The following is a 26,049-nucleotide window of genomic DNA, read 5'->3' as shown; positions in this document are numbered from 1 at the left end:
TCCCAATGTCTCCGCTTCAAATCCCATAAAAAGATAGTGTCATCTCTTTCTGAACTGGCGTTTTAAATACCTAATCTCCAAACAGCTACAACATTCACCCCGAGAGCCTTGGTGAAGGGCATCCTCCAGCAAAGGGTCTGAAAACACCCCAGTCTCTGGGAAGAACGTGATAGGCCCCATCGGCGAGTTCTCTTGTCTCTGGACTCAGGTGCCCCAGAACACTGAGTCTTCCTGGGGGCTACACGCTCCTGTTCTGACCTGAGAAGTCATCTGACAGGTCACGTGGCAGCAGTGGGAAGCAAGAGGGACATTGCTGTGGCGTGAGAGCTAGCAACAGCATCCCAGGGCCCAGGACTCCAGGGAGCACCCCAGCGAACATCCCAGGGAGCACCCAGGGCCCAGGACTCCAGGGAGCACCCCAGCGAACATCCCAGGAGCACCCAGGGCCCAGGTCTCCAGGGAGCATCCCAGTGAGCACCCGCAGGGTCCAGATCTCCAGGGGCACCCCAGGGAACATCCCAAGGGAGACCACCAGGCCCCAGGACTCACTGGGAGCACCCACAGGAGGTATGCACCCATATGCCTTAATCAAACTGAGTGGCACCTAGCCAGCCCTGCAGAGCCCTCACACCAGACTCTGATGGCACCAGGTGCTTGGTCTCTGCATCTCACCTCCTCCACCTCCTCCTTCTCTTCTTTCTCTTTCTTTTTTCTTTTTTTTCCTTTAGGGTTATTGCTGGGTCTTGGTGCCAGCACTGCTCCTGGAGGCTATTTCCCCCATTTGATTGGGTAGAAAGAAATTGAGAGAGGAGGAGACAGGGAGAGAGAAAGAGAGACAACAGCAGACCTGCTTGGCCACTCATGAAACTTCCTTTCTGTAGGTGGGAAGCAGGGGTTCGAACCTGGATCCTTAGGCTTATTGATATGTGCACTTAATCAGATGTGCACTGCCTGCCCCCCTCTCCTCCTCCTCTCTCTCTCTCCCTCTCTCTCCGAACTATAAATCCCCCGCTCCTGGAGGCCAGTTTTTCTATTTTCTCTTCTTTCTATTTTTACTTGGCAGGGCAGAGAGAAATTGCGAGGAGGGAGGGATAGAGAGGGAGAGAGAAAGAGAGACACCTGCAGCCCTGCTTCACCGCTCATGAAGCGTCCTCCCTGTAGGTGGGGAGCAGGGGCTCGAACCCAGGTCTTTATGCAAGGTGATACGTGTGCTTGACTGGGTGTGCCACTACCCACCCTGTCCTCCTCCTCCTCCAACTTCTCCTCTTCTTCCTTCTCCTCATTCCGCCTTTTCTATTTATTTTTGGATATAGACAAAGGAATTGAGAAAGAGGGAGAGAGACAGACACCTGCAGCCCTGCTTCTCCACACGTGAAGCTTCCCCCCTGCCCCCCACCGCAGGTGGGGAGTAGGGGCTTGAACCCAGGTCTTGTGCACTGTAATGTGTGCACTCACCCAGGTGCATCCCCTGGGCTGGGGACAGAGGGGTGGACAGGCTGGGGATAATGGCTGGGAGGGAGGGATGCAGCAGGAGGCACGAGGCGTGGGGGTGGCAGGCGGTGCATCCAGGCTCAGGGTGGGGGTAGGGGCCGTCCAGTGGCCGGGTGGCCAGGCCACAGCACCCGTAGCCCCCCCACCCACGGCAGCTGTAAAGGAAGTGACATGGGATGGGGACGTCAGCTGGGCCCACCTTCCCCAGGGCCCGCCCCATGGGTGGGGTCTGCGTCTCCCCTCCCTCCTTGTTCCTGAGACTCTGAGAGCTGGGAAACTAGAGCCGTTTCCTGCCCGGCTGCCTCCCCTGTCCCTGGGCCGTCCACGTGTCCGGGGCTCCCCCAAACAGGTACGTGGCTGCCCGGGCTCCCCTGCCCTGCACCTCTGGGTGTGGCGTGGAGCCCTCCATCTCTCCCTCTCTCTGTCTCCCTCTCTCTTTTCCTCTCCCCTCCCTCTCTCCTCTCTTCCCCTCTCCCCTTTCCTCTCCCTCTCCCTACTTCTCCCCCCTCTTTCCTTTCCTTCTTTCTCCCTCTCTCCCCGCCATTCCTTCTCTCCCAGCCTGGGAAAGGATGGGAAAAGGAGGGTGGGAGGAGGAAGAGCGGGCCGAGGGTCAGGGGCTGGGCCTGGGCCGCATGGTCTCTCTGCTCCTTGCCCCCCTCCCCCCCCCAGCCCCAGCATCCTCCTCATTGCCCCCAGGAAGGTTCCGGACAGATGGTGGCTTTGTGTCCTGCAACATGTTATTCTGCCTGGCGTTGCTGTGGCAACCACAGAAATAAACCCCTGGGGGGGGTTCCTGGGGCCCGGGGCTCCCCACCGCTGGGTCTGGTGCCTGGGCAGAGGGTGGGGGCGGCCACTGGGGGAAGGTCTCTGTAGAGCAGGAGTTGGGCACAGTGACGGGGGCCCTCTGGGCCTCTCAGGGGCACAGATACCCGTGAGGTGTGGCTCTCTGGCTGGCTGCGGGAGAGGACTGTGACTTTGCTGAGAGGAGGTGAGAGCCAGCGGGGGGCCGGCTGTCACCCAGGTGGGGGGGTGCTCTGGCTGCAGCTCAGGGTGATTGATTCCCCAGGGGAGAATCAAGGCTGGGAGTGTCTTCCCTTGGGTGCCCAGCCTCACCCCTTCATGCCCACAGGACCCATCCCCACCCTCCCAGCCCCAGGCTGTCCAGTGAGCCTGCAGCTGGTGCCTCTGGGGAAGCAGAGCCTTCAGGGACTCTCCATGGGCCACAGGGACCCTCCACGGGCCACAGGGACCCTCCATGGGCCTCAGGGACCCTCCACAGGCCACAGGGACCCTCCACGGGCCACAGGGACCCTCCATGGGCCTCAGGGACCCTCCATGGGCCTCAGGGACCCTCCATGGGCCATAGGGACCCTCCATGGGCAGAGACCCTCCACGGGCCTCAGGGACCCTCCACGGGCCACAGGGACCCTCCACGGGCCTCAGGGACCCTCCACGGGCCTCAGGGACCCTCCACGGGCCACAGGGACCTTCCATGGGCCTCAGGGACCCTCCATGGGCCACAGGGACCCTCCATGGGCAGGCATGAATGTGAGTGTGTGAGTGTGAGACCCTGTGACTGTGTGTGGGTGTGTGAGCCCGACACCCAGGGTGTGTGAAAACAGGTGGGTGAGTGTGGCAGAGTGAGCACCTGTAAGGGTGTGGGGGCCGGGAGGCTGCACAGGGGTCTGCAACAGACTCTCCTGCCTGAGGCTCTGAGGCCACAGGATCAATCCCCAGCACCACCATGGTCTCTGTCTCCCCACATTTCTCTTATCAAAATAAGTAAAATACTTTGAAAAGAATACATCTGTGAATGTTGAGCGTGCATGAGTGTGTGTGAGTGTGTGTGATCGAGTGGGCAGGAATATGAGGGGTGTGAGTGTGTGTGTGTGTGTGAGTGTGTGTGATCGAGTGGGCAGGAATATGAGGGGTGTGTGTGAATGTGTGTGTGTGTGAGAGTGTGTGTATGTGTGTGTGCGTGTGTGTGATGAGTAGGCAGGAATATGAGGGGTGTGTGTGTGTGTGTGTGAGTGTGTGTGATTGAGTGGGCAGGAATATGAGGGGTGTGTGTCTGAGTGTGTGTGTGAGTGTGTGTGCGTGTGTGTGAGTGTGTGTGTGTGTGAGTGTGTGTGAGTGTGTGTGCGTGTGTGTGAGTGTGTGTGTGTGTGAGTGTGTGTGTGTGAGTGAGTGTGAGTGAGTGTGTGTGAGTGTGTGTGATGAGTGGGCAGGAATATGAGGGGTGTGCGAGTGTGTGTGAGCATGTGTGAGTGTGGGGCTGAAAGTGTGAGGGGGTGTGTCTGAGTGGGTCTGCGAGTGTGTCCGAGTGTGTCCAGCTGTCTGGATTAGTGTGTGTGTGAGAGTGTGAGCATGAATGTGCGTCTGAGGGAGAGAGCGTGAGTGGTCAGGGACAGCAGAACGGGCAGTGCACGGAGCTTTGAGCAGGAACTGGGAGCCTTCTCTGGGTTAGAGGAGGAAGCTGCCTTGTTTTCAGGAACCCTGGGCAGGAGGGGAGCTGAGTCCACTCACTGGCCAGTGTCCATGTGAGCACTGACTTGGCTGTGACTGGGGAGCACAGGGGTGGCCCAGCCAAAGGCTCCTCAGAGGAAGCCTGGTGGTGGGGGCAGGGGTGCTGGAGGCAGCTTCATCCTCACCAGAACCTTCCAGAATTTTGCTAGAGTGGGAGAGAACTGGGGCCACCTGAGCGGGGCACAGCTCCTCCCTGGCAGAGAGCAGGTTCCCTGAGAAGGGAGGGTCCCAGAAGGCAGTTCCCTCTCTCAGCACCCTGTCCTGGACCCCAGGTTCCCCCAGGGCTGCCAGGCCCTGGTAGCCATTCTGCTCCCCGTGTCCAGGTCTGGGGTTTCCAGAGACCTTGAGGGGAGGAAAAGGTGGCGGGATCCTTAGGAACAGAGACTGTGCGGAGTCAGAGCCAGGCTGAGGGGGTTCCTCTCCTGGACACTGAGGCTGGCGGCTGCTGGGCAGTCGGGGGGAGGGCAGAGGTCACGGTGCCCCACCAGGCTCAAGGCCCTCAGCTGTGAGGGTGCTGGGTGGGGCAGCCTGGGCCTCACACCAGGCCCATCCCTGCATCTGAGCAGCCTGGCTGTGGCCCAGTGCCCTGGCTGGCTGACTGTCTGACTGGCTGTCTGTCTGCCTGTCTGACTGACTGGCTGGCTGCTGGCTGGCTGCTGGCTGGCTGGTTGACTGACTGACTGACTGTCTGTCTTTCTGTCTGTCTGTCTGACTGGTTGGCTGTCTGGCTGTCTGGCTGTCTGGCTGTCTGGCTGTCTGACTGTCTGTGTCTGTCCGACTGACTGTCTGACTGGCTGACTGTCTGTCTGTCTGGCTGACTGACTGGCTGACTGGCTGACTAACTGTCTGGCTGACTGACTGGCTGAGCAGCTGAGCTCAGGGAGACTTGCTTTCTGGCCTTGGAGACCCATCATCCAGATCCTCTGCGTTTCCTTCTGTAAACAGTGAAACAGGCAAGGCCTGAGCTCTGGGGAACTGCTGGCTCCCTCAAGACACACAGACACAGACATAAAGACACACAGAGAGATACAGGCAGACACAGACAAACAGACAGACACAAACACGCGGGCAGATGGAAACACACACAGACACACATGCACAGAAACACACACATGGCAACAGAGACACACAGACAGAAAGACACACAGAGAGATACAGGCAGACACAGACAAACAGACAGACACAAACACGCGGGCAGATGGAAACACACACAGACACACATGCACAGAAACACACACATGGCAACAGAGACACACAGACAGAAAGACACACAGAGAGATACAGGCAGACACAGACAAACAGACAGACACAAACACGCGGGCAGATGGAAACACACACAGACACACATGCACAGAAACACACACATGGCAACAGAGACACACAGACAGAAAGACACACAGAGAGATACAGGCAGACACAGACAAACAGACAGACACAGACACTCAGGCAGACGGAAACACACACACACACATGCACAGAAACAGACACACGGCTTTTGTAATGGCCAGGGAAATAGCTCAACTACTAGGCAGGGTGCAGGACTTGCACGCCTGAGGCTCTGGGTTAGATTCCACAGTTGTGTCCTGTACTCTCTCCTCTCTCTCCCTCCTTATCTCTCCTTCCCTCTGTCCCTCCCTTTCCTTCTCCCTCTCCCTCTTTCTCTCTCTCCCTCCCTCCCTCTCCATCTCTCCCTCCCCTCTCTCTCTGTTAATTTTTTATTTATTATTAGAGACAGAGAGAAATTGAGAGGGGCAGGGAAGATAGAGAGGAAGAGAGACAGAGAGACACCTGCAGCCCTGCGTCACCACTCATGAAGCTTTCCCCCTGCAGGTGGGAGCCAGGGGCTTGAACCTGGGTCCTTGCGCACTGTGACATGTGAGCTCAGCCAGGTGCGCCCCCACCTGCCCCCCTCCCCTCTCTCCCTCACACTCTCTCCCCATCCCCTCAGCTTGGTCTTATATGAAATTAATCAGGCTTTTAATGTAAGAAATGTCTGTGTGATTTTCATGTTCAGCTATGGCTGGGGGTGGTGGTGGTTCCTGAACTGGCCCCCCTGCTACATAGCCAGTGTGCTGTCTGCCTGTCTGTCCGTCCGTGTCCCCTGAGCAAGAAGGGCATTTGGAAGGGAAACTCCAACCCCCTGGCCCGGTGGCCGTGACCAGAGCCAGCTGGTTCCCAGGTCCAGACGCTTCTGCCAGGAAGGTTCCAGAGCCTTGGGAGGCCTCTGCTGGCTCTGCCTGGCCCCCCAGCACCGCTCTTCCTGGGGAAATCACTGCCCTCCACTGCCCTACAACCCAGGACTTAGTGGACCTGTCTAGTCTCCACAGGACAGCTGCCCCGGGCCTGGGCTCCCCTGGGAGGGGTGGGGGGTGCAGAATGCCTGCTCTGTTGCCCTTCTCCCTTCCTCCCTCCCTCCTCTGTCTCCTCCTATTCAGCTCCAGCTCCAGCTGTGGCCTGCACACCTGCAGTTCCCCTGCCCTGAGGAATGGAGCCCCTACGGGTCTGGGTGCCTCATGGGCCCTACCCACTGAGCTGTCTCTGGCCACAGACACTGTCAGCAGGCGCCCCAGGCTATTCCGGTTATCACCACTGAGTATGAGGTGATGAGTACTGTGCAGACAGCAAAAAGAAGTTTAGAAAGAAGTGGAGAAGCCAGGTTCCTGGGCCAACAGAGCTTCAGTGCTGAAAAATGAAATGAAAGAGGCTTCCAGGGGCTCCGAGTTGGGTCACAGGATGGAAGCTGCTAACAAGGGGCAAGGGGCAGACAGGACAGACAGACAGACGGGTCAACAGTGCTCCCTCGGCCTGCTCAGTGATGGCCCAGCCCGTGGGGATGCTCAGCCAGCCTGTCCTGCAGGGAGCTTCCTTCTGCCTGCAGGCCTCCCCCGCAGGGTTCCATCTCTCCTGGGAACTCTGTTTTTCCAAGTGGAGAGTGAAAGGTGGCAGGAGAGAGAGGGAGAGAGCACAGTGCCGAGCTCCCCCGCTGCTGTGGTGCCCACAGCTTCCCTGTGGTGGGGGGCTCAGCAGCACAGGGCCCCGACCCGACCTGGGAGCTGTCTCCCGGCCCTGCAGGGTGCTGCCTGGGTGGGGACCCAGAAGGGTGGGGGTGGAATCAGAGACTGCTACTGTCTGAGACCCGCCCTGCTTATCTGGGGAACTGAGATGGGAGAACTGGCTGACCCACCCTCCCCCTTGGGTGGGGCTCAGCATGGGCCTCTCGCTGGGTACTCACGGGAGGGTCCCCACAGACGCAGCTCTGAGCAGCATCTGCCCTCCCCCAAGGACCTGGGCTCCTGGACTCTCCCTGCCCAGTTGACACGGGTGAGAACCTCCTCCCCACGTAGCCAGCTCAGGGATGAGTGCTCCCTCAGCCTGCTCAGTGTTCCCTCAGCCTGCTCAGTGCCCCTCAGCCTGCTCAGTGTTCCCTCAGCCTGCTCAGTGCCCCTCAGCCTGCTCAGTGCTCCCTCAGCCTGCTCAGTGCCCCTCAGCCTGCTCAGTGCTCCCTCAGCCTGCTCAGTGCTCCCTCAGCCTGCTCAGAGCTCCCTCAGCCTGCTCAGTGCCCCTCAGCCTGCTCAGTGCCCCTCAGCCTGCTCAGTGCCCCTCAGCCTGCTCAGAGCTCCTCAGCCTGCTCAGTGCCCCTCAGCCTGCTCAGAGCTCCCTCAGCCTGCTCAGTGCCCCTCAGCCTGCTCAGTGCTCCCTCAGCCTGCTCAGAGCTCCTCAGCCTGCTCAGAGCTCCCTCAGCCTGCTCAGTGCCCCTCAGCCTGCTCAGAGCTCCCTCAGCCTGCTCAGTGCTCCCTAAGCCTGCCCAGTGCTCCCTAAGCCTGCCCAGTGCTCCCTCAGCCTGCTCAATGCTCCCTCAGCCTGCTCAGTGCTCCCTCAGCCTGCTCAGTGCCCCTCAGCCTGCTCAGTGCCCCTCAGCCTGCTCAGTGCTCCCTAAGCCTGCCCAGTGCTCCCTAAGCCTGCCCAGTGCTCCCTCAGCCTGCTCAGTGCCCCTCAGCCTGCTCAGTGCTCCCTCAGCCTGCTCAGAGCTCCCTCAGCCTGCGCAGTGCTCCTCAGACTGCTCAGTGCTCCCTCAGCCTGCTCAGTGCTCCCTCAGCCTGCTCAGTGCCCCTCAGCCTGCTCAGTGCCCCTCAGCCTGCTCAGTGCCCCTCAGCCTGCTCAGTGCTCCCTCAGCCTGCTCAGTGCCCCTCAGCCTGCTCAGTGCCCCTCAGCCTGCTCAGTGCTCCCTCAGCCTGCTCAGTGCTCCCTCAGCCTGCTCAGTGCCCCTCAGCCTGCTCAGTGCCCCTCAGCCTGCTCAGTGCTCCCTCAGCCTGCTCAGTGCCCCTCAGCCTGCTCAGTGCCCCTCAGCCTGCTCAGTGCCCCTCAGCCTGCTCAGAGCTCCCTCAGCCTGCTCAGTGCTCCCTCAGCCTGCTCAGTGTCCCTCAGCCTGCTCAGTGCTCCCTCAGCCTGCTCAGTGCTCCCTAAGCCTGCTCAGTGCTCCCTCAGCCTGCCCAGAGCTCCCTCAGCCTGCTCAGTGCCCCTCAGCCTGCTCAGTGCCCCTCAGCCTGCTCAGTGCTCCCTCAGCCTGCTCAGTGCCCCTCAGCCTGCTCAGTGCCCCTCAGCCTGCTCAGTGCTCCCTAAGCCTGCCCAGTGCTCCCTAAGCCTGCCCAGTGCTCCCTCAGCCTGCTCAGTGCCCCTCAGCCTGCTCAGTGCTCCCTCAGCCTGCTCAGTGCCCCTCAGCCTGCTCAGTGCCCCTCAGCCTGCTCAGTGCTCCTCAGCCTGCTCAGAGCTCCCTCAGCCTGCTCATTGCTCCCTCAGCCTGCTCAGTGCTCCTCAGCCTGCTCAGAGCTCCCTCAGCCTGCTCATTGCTCCCTCAGCCTGCTCAGTGCCCCTCAGCCTGCTCAGTGTTCCCTCAGCCTGCTCAGTGCCCCTCAGCCTGCTCAGTGCCCCTCAGCCTGCTCAGTGCCCCTCAGCCTGCTCAGTGCTCCTCAGCCTGCTCAGTGCCCCTCAGCCTGCTCAGTGCCCCTCAGCCTGCTCAGTGCTCCCTCAGCCTGCTCAGTGCCCCTCAGCCTGCTCAGTGCCCCTCAGCCTGCTCAGTGCCCCTCAGCCTGCTCAGTGCCCCTCAGCCTGCTCAGTGCTCCCTCAGCCTGCTCAGTGCCCCTCAGCCTGCTCAGTGCCCCTCAGCCTGCTCAGTGCCCCTCAGCCTGCTCAGTGCCCCTCAGCCTGCTCAGTGCTCAGCAGCTCTGCAGAAGTCACCGTGCATGAGACTCCTCATCTCAGGCTTACCCCCTGCCGCCCCTCTGTCTCTCCCTCCTATCCTCTTCCTCCTCTTTCTTTTTCCCCAGGGCCCTGCTGAGCTCTGCCTGAGGCTAGTGCTGGGGGTTGAACCTGGGTCTGGAGCCTCGCTGTCCCCTTCTGTACAGGACTCTGCTCACTCTCTCCCAGGGCTGCCATGCCTGCACCCCCAACATGCCCCAGGGCTTCTGCTTCCCACATCCGCCAGCCTTGTTTCCACTCAAGCTGACGGCGGCTGTCCTTCCCTGCTCGAGAATGTGGGTTCAAGTCCCCGCTCCCCACATGCAGGGGAGAGGTTCACGAGTAGTGGAGCAGGGCTGCAGGTGTCTGTCTCCCCCTCTCCTTTCAATTTCTTGCCGTCCTATCACATACATAAACGGAGTTAAAGAGTGTCCAACTCCAACTGTTGGGGGTCAGGCAGTAGCGCAGCGGGTTAAAGTGCAGGTGGCGCAAAGCACAAGGACCGGCATAAGGATCCCGGTTCGAGCCCCCGGCTCCCCACCTGCAGGGGAGTCGCTTCACAGGCGGTGAAGCAGGTCTGCAGGTGTCTGTGTTTCCCTCCCCCTCTGTCTTCCCATCCTCTCTCCCCCTCTCTGTCTTCCCTCCTCTCTCCATTTCTCTGTCCTATCCAATGACAGCAGTAACGACAACAAGGATAAACAAGGGCAACAAAAGGAGGAACACCGGCTCCAGGAGCAGTGGATTCGTACTGCAGGCACCGAGCCCCCGCAAGGAGCCTGGAGGCAAAAATAAAGTGTCCAGGAGTCCCGGCGTGGGGTGCTGGTCTCTGGGGTGTGTGTGGCTCCGAAGCTGACTTGGAGAGGGGTCGCCCATGGTGCCAGGGATGGAACCCGGGGCATCGGGCCTGCGCGTCCCGTGCTCCAGCACTGAGCCAGCTCCTGGAGTGAGAAGCTGTTTTCTGTCTCCCCACCTTGCTGGTGGTTTCTGTTATAGTCGCTCCTGGAGCCGCCCGGTGCCCGGGGGACACCCGCCATCCGAACCCGCTGACTGCGTGCCCGGGGGACACCCGCCACCTGGACCCGGCCTCCCCGCCTGACTGCGCCCGCCCGCCCGGGGCCATGGGCCTGGTGGCGCTGCTCAAAGCGCACTTCCTGTGCCAGCTGGCCTTCTGCTACGTGTTCGTGGCCTCGGGCCTGATCGTCAACGCCCTGCAGGTGCTCACGCTGCCGCTCTGGCCCCTCAGCCGGAGGCTCTTCCGCAAGATCAACTGCCGGCTGTCCTACTGCGTGTCCAGCCGTGAGTCCCTGGCCCCGCGCCCCTGCACCTGAGTCCCCGTCTCTCCCTGCGTCTCCCTGCATCTGAACCCTGTCTCTCCCCGCGTCTCCCCTCCTGTCTCTCCCCGCGTCTCCCTGCATCTCTGCATCCGTCTCTCCCCTCCTGTCTCTCCCTGCGTCTCCCTGCATCTCTGCGTCCCTGTCTCTCCCCGAGTCTCCCCGCATCTCTGCGTCCCTGTCTCTCCCCTCCTGTCTCTCCCCGCATCTCTGCGTCCCTGTCTCTCCCCGAGTCTCCCCGCATCTCTGCATCCCTGTCTCTCCCCTCCTGTCTCTCCCCGCATCTCTGCGTCCCTGTCTCTCCCCTCCTGTCTCTCCCTGCATCTCTGCGTCCCTGTCTCTCCCCGAGTCTCCCCGCATCTCTGCGTCCCTGTCTCTCCCCGAGTCTCCCCGCATCTCTGCATCCCTGTCTCTCCCCTCCTGTCTCTCCCCGCATCTCTGCGTCCCTGTCTCTCCCCTCCTGTCTCTCCCTGCATCTCTGCGTCCCTGTCTCTCCCCGAGTCTCCCCGCATCTCTGCGTCCCTGTCTGTCTCTGCACCTCCGTGCATCTCTGAGGCCCTGTCTCTCCCTTGTGTCTCTGAGTCCCTGTCTGGCCCTATGTCTCCCACTGTGTCTGTGAACCTGCAAGGAGTTAGCCTGTGAGTCTGTGTCTGTCTGTGTGTCTGTCCCGTGTTAAGCGTGACTGACTGCGCACTAAAGGAGGAATAACACTGCTGGCACTGGTGACCCGATGGACCGAGCCCCAGCAGGCCCATCTGTTACTTGGAGCCCTGTCTGGGGAGAGAGAGAAGACTGTGTCCAGACTAGGGCAGGTGGGCCCTGGTGGGCAGGCAGGTGGGTGGGTGGGCGAGGGCAGCTTGAGGGTTCCACCTGGCCCATCCCCAGTGATGCCCCCTCTGCCTCAGTCCCTGCACACAGGTTCACACAGCTGCCTGTGGAGAGCCAAGCGGGCAGCCCCAGGCCAGGCTGGGCACCCAGGGAACAGGGGGAGGGGCACTGGGGAGGCTCTGAGGGAGGGGGTCTCTGGGGAGGGGCTCGTGGGAAAGGGCTCTGGGGAGGGGCTCTGGGGGGAGGGCACTGGGGAGGGACTCTGGGGAGGGGCTCTGGGGAGGGACTCTGGGGAGGGCACTGGGGAGGGACTCTGGGGAGGGGCTCTGGGGAGAGGGGCTCTGGGGGAGGGGCTCTGGGGGTCACTGGGGAGAGGGCTCTGGGGGAGGGGCTCTGGGGAGAGGGCACTGGGGAGGGGCTCTGGGGAGAGGGCTCTGGGGGAGGGGGTCAATGGGGGAGGCTCGTGAGGGAGGGGCTCTGGGGGTCACTGGGGAGAGGGTTCTGGGGGAGGGGCTCTGGGGAGAGGGGCTCTGGGGAGGGGCACTGGGGGGAGGGCTCTGGGGAGAGGGCTCTGGGGGAGGAGCTCTGGGGAGAGGGGCTCTGGGGGAGGGGCTCTGGGGAGAGGGGCACTGGGGAGGAGCTCTGGGGGAGGGGCTCTGGGGAGAGGGCTCTGGGGAGAGGGCACTGGGGAGGGGCTCTTGGGAGAGGGCACTGGGGAGGGGCTCTTGGGAGAGGGCTCTGGGGGAGGGGGTCAATGGGGGAGGCTCGTGAGGGAGGGGCTCCGGGGGTCACTGGGGAGAGGGCTCTGGGGAGAGGGCACTGGGGAGGGGCTCTGGGGAGAGGGCTCTGGGGGAGGGGGTCAATGGGGGAGGCTTGTGAGGGAGGGGCTCTGGGGGTCACTGGGGAGAGGGTTCTGGGGGAGGGGCTCTGGGGGAGGGGCTCTGGGGAGAGGGGCTCTGGGGAGGGGCACTGGGGGAGAGGGCTCTGGGGAGAGGGCTCTGGGGGAGGGGCTCTGGGGAGAGGGCTCTGGGGGGGGTCAATGGGGGAGGCTCGTGAGGGAGGGGCTCTGGGGGTGGGGGTCACTGGGGAGAGGGTTCTGGGGGAGGGGCACTGGGGAGGGGCTCTGGGGGAGGTGCACTGGGGAGAGGGGCTCTGGGGAGGGGCACTGGGGGAGAGGGCTCTGGAGAGGGGCTCTGGGGGAGGGGCACTGGGGGAGAGGGCTCTGGGGAGAGGCTCTGGGGGAGGGGCTCTGGGGAGGGGCACTGGGGGAGAGGGCTCTGGGGAGAGGGCTCTGGGGAGGGGCTCTGGGGAGGGCCACTGGGGAGGGGCTCTGGCGGCCAGTTGCTGGCCAGGCACCCCAAGGGTTCATGAATAAATCAGCCGGCCCAGCGCCACCCGCCTGCGTGAGGGTTCGGTGTCTGCAGCTCCAGTTACTGCCCCGTAGGTCTCGGGTGTGACCTGGGTGTCCTGTGACTTCCTGGCCCCTGGAGTGTGGGGCAGAGAGCACCCTGCACCTCCCGCACCCGCTCCGACCCACACAGGGTCGCATTAAGGCCTCACACGTCTCAGAGACTATGGGGGTGGGCACAGGACCTGGGTTCAAGCCCCACTCCCCACCTGCTGGGGAAGCTTTGTGAGCAGAGGGCAGGGCTGCAGGTGTCTCTGTCTCCTCTTCCCTCTCAATTTCTCACTGTCCAATCAAATTAAAAAGCAATGAAAATATTTTTATTTTTATAAGAAGATAAAAACAGGGAGTCGGGCCGTGGCGCAGCGGGTTAAGCGCAGGCGGCACAAATCGCAGGGACCAGCCTAAGGATCCCGGTTCGAGCCCCCGGCTCCCCACCTGCAGGGGAGTCGCTTCACAGGCGGTGAAGCAGGTCTGCAGGTGTCTGTCCTTCTCTCCCCCTCTCTGTCTTCCCCTTCTCTCCATTTCTCTCTGTCCTATCCAACAACGACAACATCAGTAACAGCAATAACTACAACAATGAAAAACAAGGACAGCAAAAGGGAAAATAAATATAAAAAAATTTAAAATAAAGATAAAAACAATACAAGAGGCCCATTTCTATGTGTATAAAACCCACATGTTGTAATGGGGCATATTTAGTTCTTGTTTTTCTTTTGTTTGCTGGGGCTGGGTGCCTACACCACAAATCCACTGCTCCTGGTGGCCATTTTCCCCATTTTGTTGCCCTTGTTGTAGTTATTGTTGTTGTTATTGCTGTTGTTGTTGTTGGATAGGACAGAGAGAAATGGAGAGAGGAGGGGAAGACAGAGGGGGGGAGAGAAAGACAGACACCTGCAGACCTGCTTCACTGCCTGTGAAGCAACTCCCCTGCAGGTGGGGAGCCGGGGGCTCGAACCGGGATCCCTGAGCCGGTCCTTAGGCTTCGCACTGTGTGCGCTTAACCCGCTGCGCTATTGCCAGGGCCCCTGTTCTTGTTTATAAACTAGTTTTGGTGCCAGGCCTGAAGGCAGGGCTCAGAATACAGGTGCGTGGGCACACACTGCACCACTGAGCCGCACGCCAGCCCCAGGCTCCAGCTGTTTGCTCACAGGCCCGGGGGGTGAGGGAGCCAGTGCCCCTGTCCCTCTGGCTTCCCGGGTGCTGGACTGAGGTCTCCACTCTGCCACCCCCTCCTCCTGCACCTGTCTGCCAAGTGTTTAAACAGTGATGACTCTGACCTGCTCCCGCCCTGGGCTCAGGCCTCAGGTGTCACAGACAGACTTGGGGCAGCACCTTCTGAAACAGCCTAGTGCCTTCTCACCTCCGTTCCAGCTGACTAGGTGCCGAATCAAGTCGCTTTATTAAGTAGAATTAAGCCCTTCCGGAAGGAAGCACAGGGATGCGGTGGGGCTGACTCCCCTCAGCTGTGGGAGCTTTGGCTGGTGACCAGGAGGAGGCCCTCCAGCCCTCGAGTGAGGCCAGTCCCCTCCCACCGTCCCAGGAACCTACAGGTGTGACAGGGCAGGAGAAGGGTGCTGTGTGCTCAGTCAACACAGAGCAGGAGCCCCTTTCAGAATCAGTGATCCACCTCACCCCGTGATCATGTCCTTGAGTCTTTTTTTACAATCTTTATCTCTTTGTAAAAGTATCCTATTGAGGCCTGGCAGTGGCGCACCTGGTTAAGCACTCACATTACAGGGCACAAGGATGCAGGTTCAAGTCCCTGGTCCCCACCTGCAGGGGGGAAGCTTCACAAGGGGCGAAGCAGGGCTGCAGGAGTCTCTTTCTCCATCTCCCCTCCTCTTTCAATTTCTGTGTCTATCTAATAATAATAAATAAATAAATGAAACTTAGAGAGAGAGGGAGGGAGAGGGAGGAGGCTTCACCATTCGTGAAGCTTCCCCCTGTAGGTGGGGGACCAGGGGCTTGCCTGTGTCCTTGGACGTGGTAATGTGTGCACTCTACCAGGTGCGTCACCTCCTGCCTCCTCCCTTTTATTAATCCTTTAAAGTCTTGTTTCCTCCCTTCCTTCCTTTCTTTTTTAAAAGATTTTATTTTATTTGGATAGACAGAGAAACTCAGAGGGAATGAGTAGAGAGAGAGAGGGACCTGCAGCTCTGCTTCACCACTCGTGAAGCTTTCCCTTTGCAGGTGGGGACGGTAGTGTTTGCGCTTAGCCAGGTGGGCCACTGCCTGGCCCGCTCTAGTTTGTGTTCTAATAGGACAGGGAGAAATTGAGAGGGGAGGGGAGTGGAGAGGAGGGAGAGAGAGGCAGACAGACAGACAGAGAGAGAGGTGGGGCGGGGTAGACAGCATAGTGATGATGCAAACAGACTGTCCTGCTTGGGGCTCTGAAGTCCCAGGTTCAATCCCCTGCACCTTAAGCCAGAGCTGAGCAGTGCTCTGGTAAAAAGAGAGAGAGAGACAGACAGACAGACAGACAGAGTCCTACAGCCCTGCTCCACCACTCGTGAAGCTCCCCCCAACCGCCTGCAGCAGGAGTCTGGGGCTCAAACTCGGGCTTGAACCCAGCTGCATCCCCACTAACCCCTGAAGTCTTGCTTACTGTGAGATAGGGGAGGGAGCTGTGGTGCAAAGGTGTGGAAGGCAGGTCCAGAATAACCCCCCAGTGCTGGTCTGGGTCTGGCTCTGTCTGGTCTGGGTCTCTGGGTCTGGGTCTCTGTCTGGTCTGGGTCTCTGTCTAGTCTGGGTCTGGGTCTCTGTCTGGTCTGGGTCTGGCTTTCTGTCTGGTTTGGGTCTCTGGGTCTGGGTCTCTGTCTGGTCTGGGTCTCTGTCTGGTCTGGGTCTCTGTCTGGTCTGGGTCTCTGACTGGTCTGGGTCTGGGTCTCTGTCTGGTCTGGGTCTCTGTCTGGGTCTGGGTCTGGGTCTCTGTCTGGTCTGGGTCTGGCTTTCTGTCTGGTTTGGGTCTCTGGGTCTGGCTCTCTGGTTTGGGTCTCTGGGTCTCTGTCTGGTATGGCTCTCTGGGTCTCTGGGTCTCTGTCTGGTCTGGGTCTGGGTCTCTGTCTGGTCTGGGTCTCTGTCTGGGTCTGGGTCTTTGTCTGGTCTGGGTCTGGGTCTCTGTCTGGTCTGGGTCTGGGTCTCTGTCTGGTCTGGGTCTCTGTCTGGTCTGGGTCTCTGTCTGGTCTGGGTCTGGGTCTCTGTCTGGTCTGGGTCTCTGTCTGGTCTGGGTCTGGGTCTCTGTCTGGTCTGGTCTCTGTCTGGTCGGGGTCTCTGTCTGGTCTGGGTCTGGGTCTCTGTCTGGTCTGGGTCTGGGTCTCTGTCTCGTTTGGGTTCAAGCCCCTGGTCCCCGCCTGCAGGAGGGAGGCTTCACAAATGGTGCAGCATAGTTGCAAGTGTCTCTCTATCTCCCCTATGAGTTTCTGCCTGTCTATCCAGTAAATAAAAAGATAATAGAACAAACAGTGTTTCCTTTTGTGGCATAAACAGTGTTTCTTTTTGTGGCTAGAGCACAGGACTTGCATGCCCCAAGCTCTGGAAGCTGCAGATTCAGACCCAGTGGTGGCTCCAGCTAGGCTGAACTCATTCACTTACTTACCTGGGCAGGGGGTGGGGGTGCGGGGAGCAGGGCCTACTGGGGCGCCCGGCCCTCCTAGAGGCTCCTGCAGGGCTGCGGGGCTGTGGGGCGCTGTCTGAGCCGCTGTCTGCCCGCACAGAGCTGGTGATGCTGTTGGAGTGGTGGTCTGGCACCGACTGTGTCATTCACACGGACCCCAGTGCCTACGCCAAGTTCGGGAAGGAGAATGCCATCGTTGTCCTCAACCACAAGTTTGAGATTGACTTTCTGTGCGGCTGGAGCCTTGCTGAGCGCTTCGGAGTCCTGGGGGTGAGTGCCCCTGCCCCCGGCCTTTCCCTGCCCTCCCACCTCCCTGGCCTACCCTCCCTTGTCCCCTGCCCTGCTCTGCCCTGCCCTGCCCTGCTCTGCTTTGCCCTGCCCTCCCACTGCACCTCCCACCTCCCTGGCCTACCCTCCCGTCCTCTGCCCTGCTCTGCCCTGCCCTCCCACTGCCCGTCCATCTCCCTGGCCTACCCTCCCTTGTCCTCTGCCCTGCCCTGCCCTGCCTGACATCCCCCCACAGGCCTCCAAGGTTTTGGCCAAGCAGGAGCTGGCCTACGTGCCCATTATTGGCTGGATGTGGCGCTTCACCGAGATGGTCTTCTGTGCCCGGCGCTGGGAGCTGGACCGCACGGCTGTGGCCCGGAGCCTGGAGCGGCTGCGAGACTACCCCGACAAGTACTTTGTGCGTGCAGCCGACTGCACCCCCGACTCTCAGGGCCCATCCCCAGGCCTCATCCCCAGGACCGAGAATCCCTGACCCCTGGGGCCCTGTGCCTAGGCCCTCCGTGCCGCAAAGCCAGCACCCCAGGCCCCTGGACCCCAACCTCCAGGACCCTATGCCCCCAGGACCTCCATCTTCCAGGCCCCGGCCCCGGCCCCTAGGACCTGTCCCCAGATTTATGCACCTGCATACACACTCACACTCAACCAGATACACAGACTCGCTGACACACAGACACACAAACACACACACTCACATTCTCATACATCCTTATTCACACACTCAAATACACATTCAGACACACACACACCACACTCAACAGATACAGACTCACTGACACACAGTCACAAACACACACACACTTTCACATTCTCACACATCCCTATTCACACACTCAAACACACACACACACACACACCACACTCAACCAGATACACAAGACTCGCTGACACACTCAGTCACACACACACACACACACACACACTTTCACATTCTCACACATCCCTATTCACACACTCAAACACACACACACACCACACTCAACAAGATACACAGACTCGCTGACACACTCAGTCACACACACACACACACACACACACTTTCACATTCTCATACATCCCTATTCACACACTCAAACACACAGACACACACACCACACTCAACCAGATACACAGACTCGCTGACACACTCAGTCACACACACACACACACACACACACACACTTCCACATTCTCACACATTCAAACACACATTCAGACACACACACACCACTCAAGCCACACTTCCATACACTTACAGTCACACACTCACTGTTATACACTTTCACACACCACACACACAAATTTATACACATACATTCATACATACGTTCACACACACACATTCACACACATTCATATACACATCCACACTCATTCACATTCACATACCCACATTCTCACACACATTCACACCTACATTCATATTCACACACACCCACATTCACACACTCATTCATATTCACACTCACACCCACATTCTCACACACATACACTCATTCACATTCACACACCTACATTCACACACTCATTCATACTCACACTCATTCACACTCACACCCACATCCACACACACACACTCATTCACATTCACACACACACTCATTCACATTCACACACACACTCATTCACACACACACACACACACACTCATTCACATTCACACACACACTCATTCACACACACACATGCACACACACACACACACACTCATTCACACACACATTCACACACACTCATTCACATTCACACACACACACACTCATTCACACACACACATTCACACACACACACACACACACTCATTCACATTCACACACACACACACTCATTCACATTCACACACACACACATTCACACACATACTCATTCACATTCTCACACACACACTCACACACAGCAGGAGCCCCACACCAGGGCCCCAACAGGAGGGTGGGGTCTGAGCCAGACCTGGGTGCCGTGTAAGCCGGGTACCCCTTGACGCCGCCCGTCCCCCCAGTTCCTGATCCACTGCGAGGGCACGCGCTTCACGGAGAAGAAGCACCGAGTGAGCATGGAGGTGGCTGCCGCCAAGGGGCTGCCCCCCCTCAAGCACCACCTGCTGCCCCGCACCAAGGGCTTCACCATCACCGTGAAGAGCCTGCGGGATGTGGGTAGGTGCTGAGCCCTGAGCCCCCAGACCAGGATGCCCTCCCCGACCCTCCCCAGGGCATGTCAGCCGGCCCCCCCAGAGCAGCCCGTGGGCCTCAGCATTCTCATGTCAGCCGGGACCCCCAGAGCAGCCTGTGGGCCCCCGGCATTGTCACGTCAGCCGGGACCCCTAAGAGCAGCCGTGGGCCCCCGGCATTCCCGGCATTGTCACGTCAGCCTGCCCCCCCAGAGCAGCCCATGGGCCCCCAGCATTCTCACGTCAGCCGGGACCCCAAGAGCAGCCGTGGGCCCCAGCATTGTCACATCAGCCGGGACCCCTAAGAGCAGCCGTGGGCCCCCAGCATCCCCGGCATTGTCACGTCAGCAGGGTGGCAGTGGCCCTGCAGCTGCAGGGAGGGCTGGGCCCCTCCCCCGGACCCCTCACCTGACCACCCTCTTCCCTCTGGGGTGTGGGTGCTGGGGCCTTTCCCGCGGCCCCGTGGCCCCTTTGTGGGGCGAGTGTCCAGCAGGCCTGTGCAGCCAGTGTCCCCTGGGTGCTCGTGGAGGGGGAGAGGGAGAGGAGGCCGAGCTCCAGGTCACACACCGGCCGGAGCCTCAGTCGGCTAGTCCAGGGCTCCAGCCACTTCCCTCTGAAGCACTCTGCTCTTACCCCGCTGTACCTTCTTGGTGCTCGGTGCTCGGTGCACACCCCTGGGTGCTGAGGGTGCTGCTCCGCCTGCTGTGTGGAGCTGAGGTGCTCACACCCCGCCTCTGTTCTGTCCCCCAGTCTCCGCTGTGTATGACTGTACACTCAATTTCAGAGACCATGAGACCCCGACTCTGCTGGGCGTCCTCCAGGGGAGGAAGTACCACGCGGACCTGCACGTGCGGTGAGTGACGGGGCAGCGGGCCTCAGCTGGGCTGTCTGTGCATGTCTGTCTCTGTCCTGCATGTGCAGGGAGGCCCGCTCAGGCCTCTCCTGTCTCCCAGACGCATCCCCCTGGAGCAGGTCCCGGAGGATGAGGAGCAGTGCTCTGCCTGGCTGCACAGGCTGTACCAGCAGAAGGTGGGCACAGGGCCGGGGTGAGGGCGGGTGGGGGAGTCAGGCTGGGGGTATCCAGGCGTCCAGGAGCAGCACCTGGGGCGGTCAGGGCGGGTGGGGGGGTCAGGCTGGGGGTGTCCAGGCGTCCAGGAGCGGCATCTGGGGAGGTCAGGGCGGGGGTGTCAGGCTGGGGGTGTCCGGGCATCCAGGAGCGGCACCTGGGGAGGTCAGGGCGGGGGGGGGTCAGGCTGGGGGGTCCGGGCATCCAGGAGCGGCATCTGGGGCAGTCAGGGCGGGTGGGGGGTCAGGCTGGGGGTGTCCGGGTGTCCAGGAGCGGCACCTGGGGCGGTCAGGGAGGGTGGGAGTGTCAGGCTGGGGGTGTCTGGGCATCCAGGAGCGGCTCCTGGGGCGGTCAGGGCGGGTGGGGGGTTCAGGCTGGGGGTGTCCGGGCGTCCAGGAGCGGCACCTGGGGAGGTCAGGGCGGGGGTGTCAGGCTGGGGGTGTCCGGGCGTCCAGACAGTGACCTGACCCTCGCCCGCAGGACGCCCTCCAGGAGCAGTACTTGCGCCACGGCCGCTTCCCGGGCTCCCCCATGTGCCCACCCCGCCGGCCGTGGGCGCTGCTGACCTGGGGGTGCTGGGCCGTCCTGCTGCTCGGGCCCCTGCTCCGTCTGCTGGTCACCTCGCTGAGTGCTGGAGCCCTGCTCCCGCTGGCCGGCCTGGGGCTGCTGCTGACGGCGGGTGAGTGGGGACAGGACAGGAATGGAGGGACAGGTGGGGGACGGGGGGCAAGGGTGAGGGACGGGACAGTGACAAGGGAACAGGGTGAGGGATGGGACAGGGATGGGGAATTCGGGGACAGGGAGACAAGTAGACGGGGACAGGGGGGACAGGGGATAGAGGACGGGGGATGGGACCTAGGAGACAGAGGGAAAAGGGGACAGGGGAAGAAGGGGATGGGGCAGGGGACAAAAGGACAGGGATGGGCGACAGGAGACACGGGTGGGTGATGGAGAACGGGGGACAGGAGATAGGAGACTGGGGAGGGAACAGAGACGGGTAATGGGTGCAGGACACGGGGGCTTCCTGTCTCCCTCCCCCCCGCCCCGTGTTCAGCCCAGGTGCAAGCTCTCCCTGCCTCCACACTGTTCCTCCTCCCCACCCCTGCCCCATGTCCTGCCCGGTGTGAGCTCTGTCCCCCCACAGCCCCCCTGGCCGTGCGAAGGATGATCGGGGTCACCGAGATCGACAAGGGCTCAGCCTACGGTGATGCCGGCCGCTCCGCCCCACACCTCCACTGACCTGGACCCGTGCCCCTCTGCCAGGGGACACCAAGGGACCCACCAGCCATGGGGACACGCCAGAGGACCTAGGGACCCTATACCGCAGAACTGGGGGCCCGCAGGGGATGCCACTAGGGGACCTGGGGACCCGCCGGAGGGCCGTCTTAGGACGGGGGCCGCCAGCCGTGGGCACCCGCCACCATGGGGACCCGGCGAAGGCCGCTGTCACCCTGCACAGCCCTGTTCCTGAGGGGACCCTGGTCTCTGTGGCCCCCTGCCCATATGCCTGTGGGCGTGTGGGCACGTTCCATGTGTGAGTGAGCATGTGGCCTGTTCTGTGTATGTTCCACATGGGAGTGTGTTCAGTGTGAGCGTGTCCCGTGTGTTCCACGAGCGTGTTGGGACAGGTTCTGTGTGGTATTCCATGTGTGGTGCTTGTGGTGAATGGGGCGGGTGAGAGGCAGGCTGAGCAGAGCTGCTCCCTCCTGAGCTGTTTCCGGAAGTGTGGAGGCTGAGGAGGCCCCTAGACCCCGTCCACCCACTCACCCTTCCACCCCCCACACCCAGTCTCCTCAGGACATTAAAGCCTTTCTCCACACGCAGCCACCGAGTCAGTGTCCTCAGGGCTCTGGGCTCAGCTACACAGGGGGTACTGCTTCTGGGGACGTGGGATGGAAATGGGGGACCCTGTGAGGGGACATGTCTGTCTGTCAGGGCATGTGTGCATCATCTCCACAATTCTGTCTAGGGTTCCTGTCTGTCTGTAGTCTATCTTCTGCCTGTATCGGCCTCGGGCCAGCAGCTGAGGCCAAGCCAGGCCCTGAGCAGAGCTGTGGTGGGGCGGGAGGCCGTGTGGCCTGAGGCTGCACCAGCTCCTAGTGGACACACAGCAGCCCAAAGGCACAACAGTCAGTGCTGACTGCAGCTCTGGACCCAGGTGGAAACAGGCCTTGATGACGCCCCCCCCCCAGGTCAGAGGACAGTGCCTCCTGCACCCATCCTTGGGGGCCTGATTCCTGTCCCCCCATCTGGCCTGTCTGCCTTGGCTACCGCAGTCAGAACCTCACCCCCCATAGGCGGCTGGGTGACACCGGCAGGGGCAGCAGGGTGGACACCGGGGGAGGGGGTCAAAGGAGACACTACAGGGCAAGATGGCAGATGGAAGTTGTCTTCAACAGACAAGAAATCACATCCCTGACCTAGTGGGAGAGAACACACGTGCAAACACTTCCACATGCCTGATTCACACACAAAACTAACAGGCAGGTGTCCGTGGCGGGGGACACAGGTGCTGCTCAGAACCCCCCGGGGCAGCAGAGCAGACCCCAGCACACGAGGGAGGCACTTCCGACCGTGTCCAGTAGAGGACATGACCCCAGAAGACCCAGGAAGCTCCACAACTCGCAAGATGACAAACAGCTCTGTTGAAAATGCTGGACAATTTACGTTAGGCAGGACAGGTGGACACAGTGGCGCAGACACTGCAGACCGGGCGGTGAGGATAGCCGTGCAGCAGTGAGACCGGTCAGACGGGCAGGGCCCGTGATTCTCGAACCATCCACTGGGGTCACACCCCAGGACCCCAGCCCCAGCCTGAGGGGCAGAGTGGCTGCCACAGGCCTTGCCCGCTGCGGAGCTGACCACCACAAACACGCTGCAACTGCTTTCCTAAAATAAACCATTTATTGAAAAAAAAAAAAAAAACCTTTTTCTTGAGTTCCCTTGTCGGCGCCCTGAGGTCCGGGCGCTGCACCCCGCCCGGCAGGACAGTAGTAATGGCACTGGGTACCGGGCGTGCCACCCGGCTGGGCCAGCGGCTGGGCCGGCATCACCTCTGGGCAGGGCTGGCGCTGGGGTGTCTGCAATGTCCCACGTGGGAGGGGATGGCCATCCGTGGCAAGCTTCACTCCTCATCCGTACACACCTGGGGGGAGCCAAAGCTGACAAGAGGCCAGGGGTGTTCTCACCCCCACAGGGTCCTCCCTCCAGACCCCACCCTCTATGGGGGCTCTCCCTGCTGAACCCTTGCGGCTGGGGAGGGCACAGGGCCTCACACCCAGCAGTGTCCGCTGTCTGCAGAGCAGCCCGGCCTCCGACCCCACATCCGCCAGCATGGAAGCCGAGCGATGCAGACCTTGACGAAAGAGTGGTCCAGGAGCTGGCTGGCCGTCCAGCGCGCCCGCGGCTCACTCTCCAGGCAGTGAGAGAGGAAGTCCTTCCCTTCTGGGCTCAGCCGCTCAGGAATGGGTGGCTTGTGGCCCATGCCCACCTTGTACATGATCTGAAAGTTATGCTCGTACTCGTGCCAAGGCCGCTAAGAGGAGAGAGTTGGGTTAGGCCCCACGGCCAGAAGATCCACTGTTTCACCCCGGGAGCCCAAAGCCAAGTTGAGTTTCCGTCTTCACCGCCTCTGTTCTCTAGAGAACTCTCCCTCCCACTGCAGCGTGAACCAGCCAGGGAATAGCCAGGGGAGCACTGCATGTGACTCCGTGACCTCATGAGTGTCTGTGACCACGTGGCCGCACCTGCCAGTGCCTCGTGCCCTCCCGACAGGCCCTTTGGAGCTTCTCCCCGTGGGCTCTGTTTACCTTGCCTGTGACCATCTCTATGACGACACACCCGAGGCTCCAGACGTCGGCCGCGCGCCCGTGGCCCTCTCCCTTGGCCCGAGTGATGACCTCTGGAGCCATGTACGCTGTGGGAACCAGGGGGACGGTGGTCACAGACAGCCCAGAACCCAGAAGAGCAGGGACAGCAGCGCTCAGTGCCGCATGCGGTTCCAGAGGGGAAACATCTGACTCCTTGAGCTACGTGACAGCAAGTACCAAAACTGAAGTTGGGGTACTTTAAACAGATGTCTGAAATGGGTATGCTAGTGGCCCAAGTATCTGCCTCTTTTTCCTTCCAGTTGGGGCCATATCCATGCTGGTTTCACCTCTCCCAACCCGAGATTTTACTCAGCCGAGGGGCTTGGAGACAGACGGGAAGAGAGGGGACGGACCCCTCAGTACCGAGCTGCTCCCTGAGAAGCTGGGCTAAACCCGGCAGCGACTGATGAGGAGAGGGCACCTCAGCCTCCAAATCATCTCTCAGAAGACGATTGCTGGTGTGTGTGCTTACAGGTGAACTGCATTCACAGTGATAGATATGAAAGGAACCTCCCCTGACAGCTCCCAGGAGGCGCAGGACGTACACCCTGTAACAGCGCTAGGGCTGGTCTCTCACAACATAAGGAAGCATCCTGTGTGTGCAGACAGAGAGACCAGCATGCGGCCTCCTTCAACACTGGGGCTGGGGCTGGGGCTGGGCTGGGGCTGGGCTGGGGCTGGGGCTGGGGCTGGGGCTGGGGTTGGGGCCCGGGGCTGGGGCTGGGGCTGGGGCTGGGGCCTGGGGCTGGGCCGGGGCTGGAGCTGGGGCTGGCCGGAACCTGGTCCAGGCGGAGAAGCTGCACAAGGGGCAGGGGAGCTGTTCTTGGGCCAGTGAACTTCTTTAAAACACGTGGACGTAAGCCTGCACTTCAGCTAGTCATTCCAATAGCCCCGCTGTGAACAGAGGCTCCCAGGCAGTGGGGGCCTCCCCCTGCACCCCAGGAACACCAGGCCCCCAGGTGGGCAGCAGCTTGGGGGAGGGGCCTCAGAAGCCTTTACTCCCAGGGCCTGCTGATGGTCAGTGAGAGTCCAGCAGAGATGGCACCCACCTGCCGTCCCCAGGGTGCTGGGGACATAGGGGATGGACCCAGTACCCACCTGCCATCCCCAGGGTGCTGGGACAGAGGGGAGGGACCCAGCGCCCACCTGCTGTCCCCAGGGTGCTAGGGACATAGGGGAGGGACCCAGCGTCCACCTGCCGTCCCCAGGGTGCTGGGACAGAGGGGAGGGACCCAGCACCCACCTGCCGTCCCCAGGGTGCTGGGACAGAGGGGAGGGACCCAGCGCCCACCTGCCGTCCCCAGGGTGCTGGGACAGAGGGGAGGGACCCAGCGCCCACCTGCCGTCCCCAGGGTGCTGGGACAGGGGGGAGGGACCCAGTGCCCACCTGCCGTCCCCAGGGTGCAGGGACAGAGGGGAGGGACTCAGCACCCACCTGCCGTCCCCAGGGTGCTGTTGACTTCCCCAGGCATGGTCTGCGCAATATTTTTGAGCTTCACGGAGCACCCGAAGTCGCCCAGCTTGATGAGGCCGGAGGAGGTGAGGAAGATGTTGGCCCCTAGGAGGGCAGTGTCAGCCTGGCAGGGGACCCCACACCCTCATCCCCAAGGGCTCCCACTCCTCAAAGGCAGAGGGTCTCAAGCCCTGAGTCGAAACCCCTGCAGCTTCAACACAGCCACGATTCTCAGAGAAACAGCTGATGGGGCCACTGCTCAGGCAGAGCTGGGTGGGCAGCCTGCAGGGGTGGGTGGGGGAGGGAAGAGGGGCAGCCATGTAGGGATGAGGGGGGCCGGGGCAGCCTTCCCTGGGGCCAGAGGGGCCAGTAGAGGTGGCGCCCACCCTTGATGTCGCGGTGGACGATGCCGTGCTCGTGCAAGACGTGGATGGCCACGGCGATCTGTTTGGAGTATAGGCGAATGACGTGTTCCTGCAGGCCCAGGCGGGACACCTCCTCCAGGGTGCCCTCATCACAGTACTCCATGAAGATGTACATCTCCTCCTGGGGAGACAGGGTACAGGTAGGTGGGTCCTAGCCCCTCACCCCAGGGTGCCCAGTCACAGTACTCCATGGAGATGCCCATCTCCTCCCTCAGGTGCTGGGGGGGGGGTGTCTGGGTGCAGCACTGAGGTGCTGGGGGGGGTCAGGGTGCAGCACTGAGGTGATGGGGGGGTCTGTGTGCAGCACTGAGGTGCTGGGGGGGTCTGTGTGCAGCACTGAGGTGCTGGGGGGGGGTCTGGGTGCAGCACTGAGGTG

General features: G+C 61.2%; 2 protein-coding genes across 5 annotated transcripts in view; one reads left to right on the top strand and one right to left on the bottom strand.

Annotated features, from left to right (window-relative positions):
- Nucleotides 1–1,691: 1,691 nt before the first annotated feature.
- Nucleotides 1,692–21,749, top strand: AGPAT4 (1-acylglycerol-3-phosphate O-acyltransferase 4). The gene is made up of 9 exons (XM_007538513.3): nucleotides 1,692–1,840; nucleotides 10,246–10,548; nucleotides 16,533–16,702; nucleotides 16,956–17,117; nucleotides 18,693–18,846; nucleotides 19,611–19,713; nucleotides 19,814–19,889; nucleotides 20,407–20,605; nucleotides 21,071–21,749. The coding sequence occupies exons 2-9, from the start codon at nucleotides 10,371–10,373 to the stop codon at nucleotides 21,163–21,165; spliced, it is 1,137 nt and encodes a 378-aa protein (XP_007538575.1). The 5' UTR covers nucleotides 1,692–1,840; nucleotides 10,246–10,370; the 3' UTR covers nucleotides 21,166–21,749.
- Nucleotides 21,750–22,808: 1,059 nt separating this feature from the next.
- MAP3K4 (mitogen-activated protein kinase kinase kinase 4) overlaps nucleotides 22,809–26,049 on the bottom strand; it is a 96,053-nt gene continuing 92,812 nt past the window's right edge. For all 4 annotated transcript variants that reach the window (XM_060205129.1, XM_060205126.1, XM_060205127.1 and 1 more), the window contains 5 exons: nucleotides 25,635–25,794; nucleotides 25,231–25,353; nucleotides 23,736–23,842; nucleotides 23,282–23,461; nucleotides 22,809–23,071 (listed from right to left, as the gene is read on the bottom strand). In XM_060205129.1, coding sequence (XP_060061112.1) covers nucleotides 23,051–23,071; nucleotides 23,282–23,461; nucleotides 23,736–23,842; nucleotides 25,231–25,353; nucleotides 25,635–25,794 — 591 coding nt within the window. In that variant the 3' untranslated portion in view covers nucleotides 22,809–23,050. The remainder of the gene's footprint in view (nucleotides 23,072–23,281; nucleotides 23,462–23,735; nucleotides 23,843–25,230; nucleotides 25,354–25,634; nucleotides 25,795–26,049) is intronic.

This window comes from Erinaceus europaeus, chromosome 13 (genome assembly GCF_950295315.1).
Source record: "Erinaceus europaeus chromosome 13, mEriEur2.1, whole genome shotgun sequence".
Lineage (NCBI taxonomy): Eukaryota > Metazoa > Chordata > Mammalia > Eulipotyphla > Erinaceidae > Erinaceus > Erinaceus europaeus.
Note: the sequence above shows the minus strand (reverse complement) of the source record. Positions and strands in the feature narration are given on the sequence as shown.

Coding starts and splice junctions, on each gene's coding strand:
- AGPAT4 (XM_007538513.3), top strand. CDS start 10,371: ATGGGCCTGGTGGCGCTGCTCAAAGCGCACTTCCTGTGCCAGCTGGCC. Junction 18,847..19,610: donor GAAGAGCCTGCGGGATGTGG/GTAGGTGCTGAG, acceptor TCTGTCCCCCAG/TCTCCGCTGTGTATGACTGT. Junction 19,714..19,813: donor CACGCGGACCTGCACGTGCG/GTGAGTGACGGG, acceptor CCTGTCTCCCAG/ACGCATCCCCCTGGAGCAGG.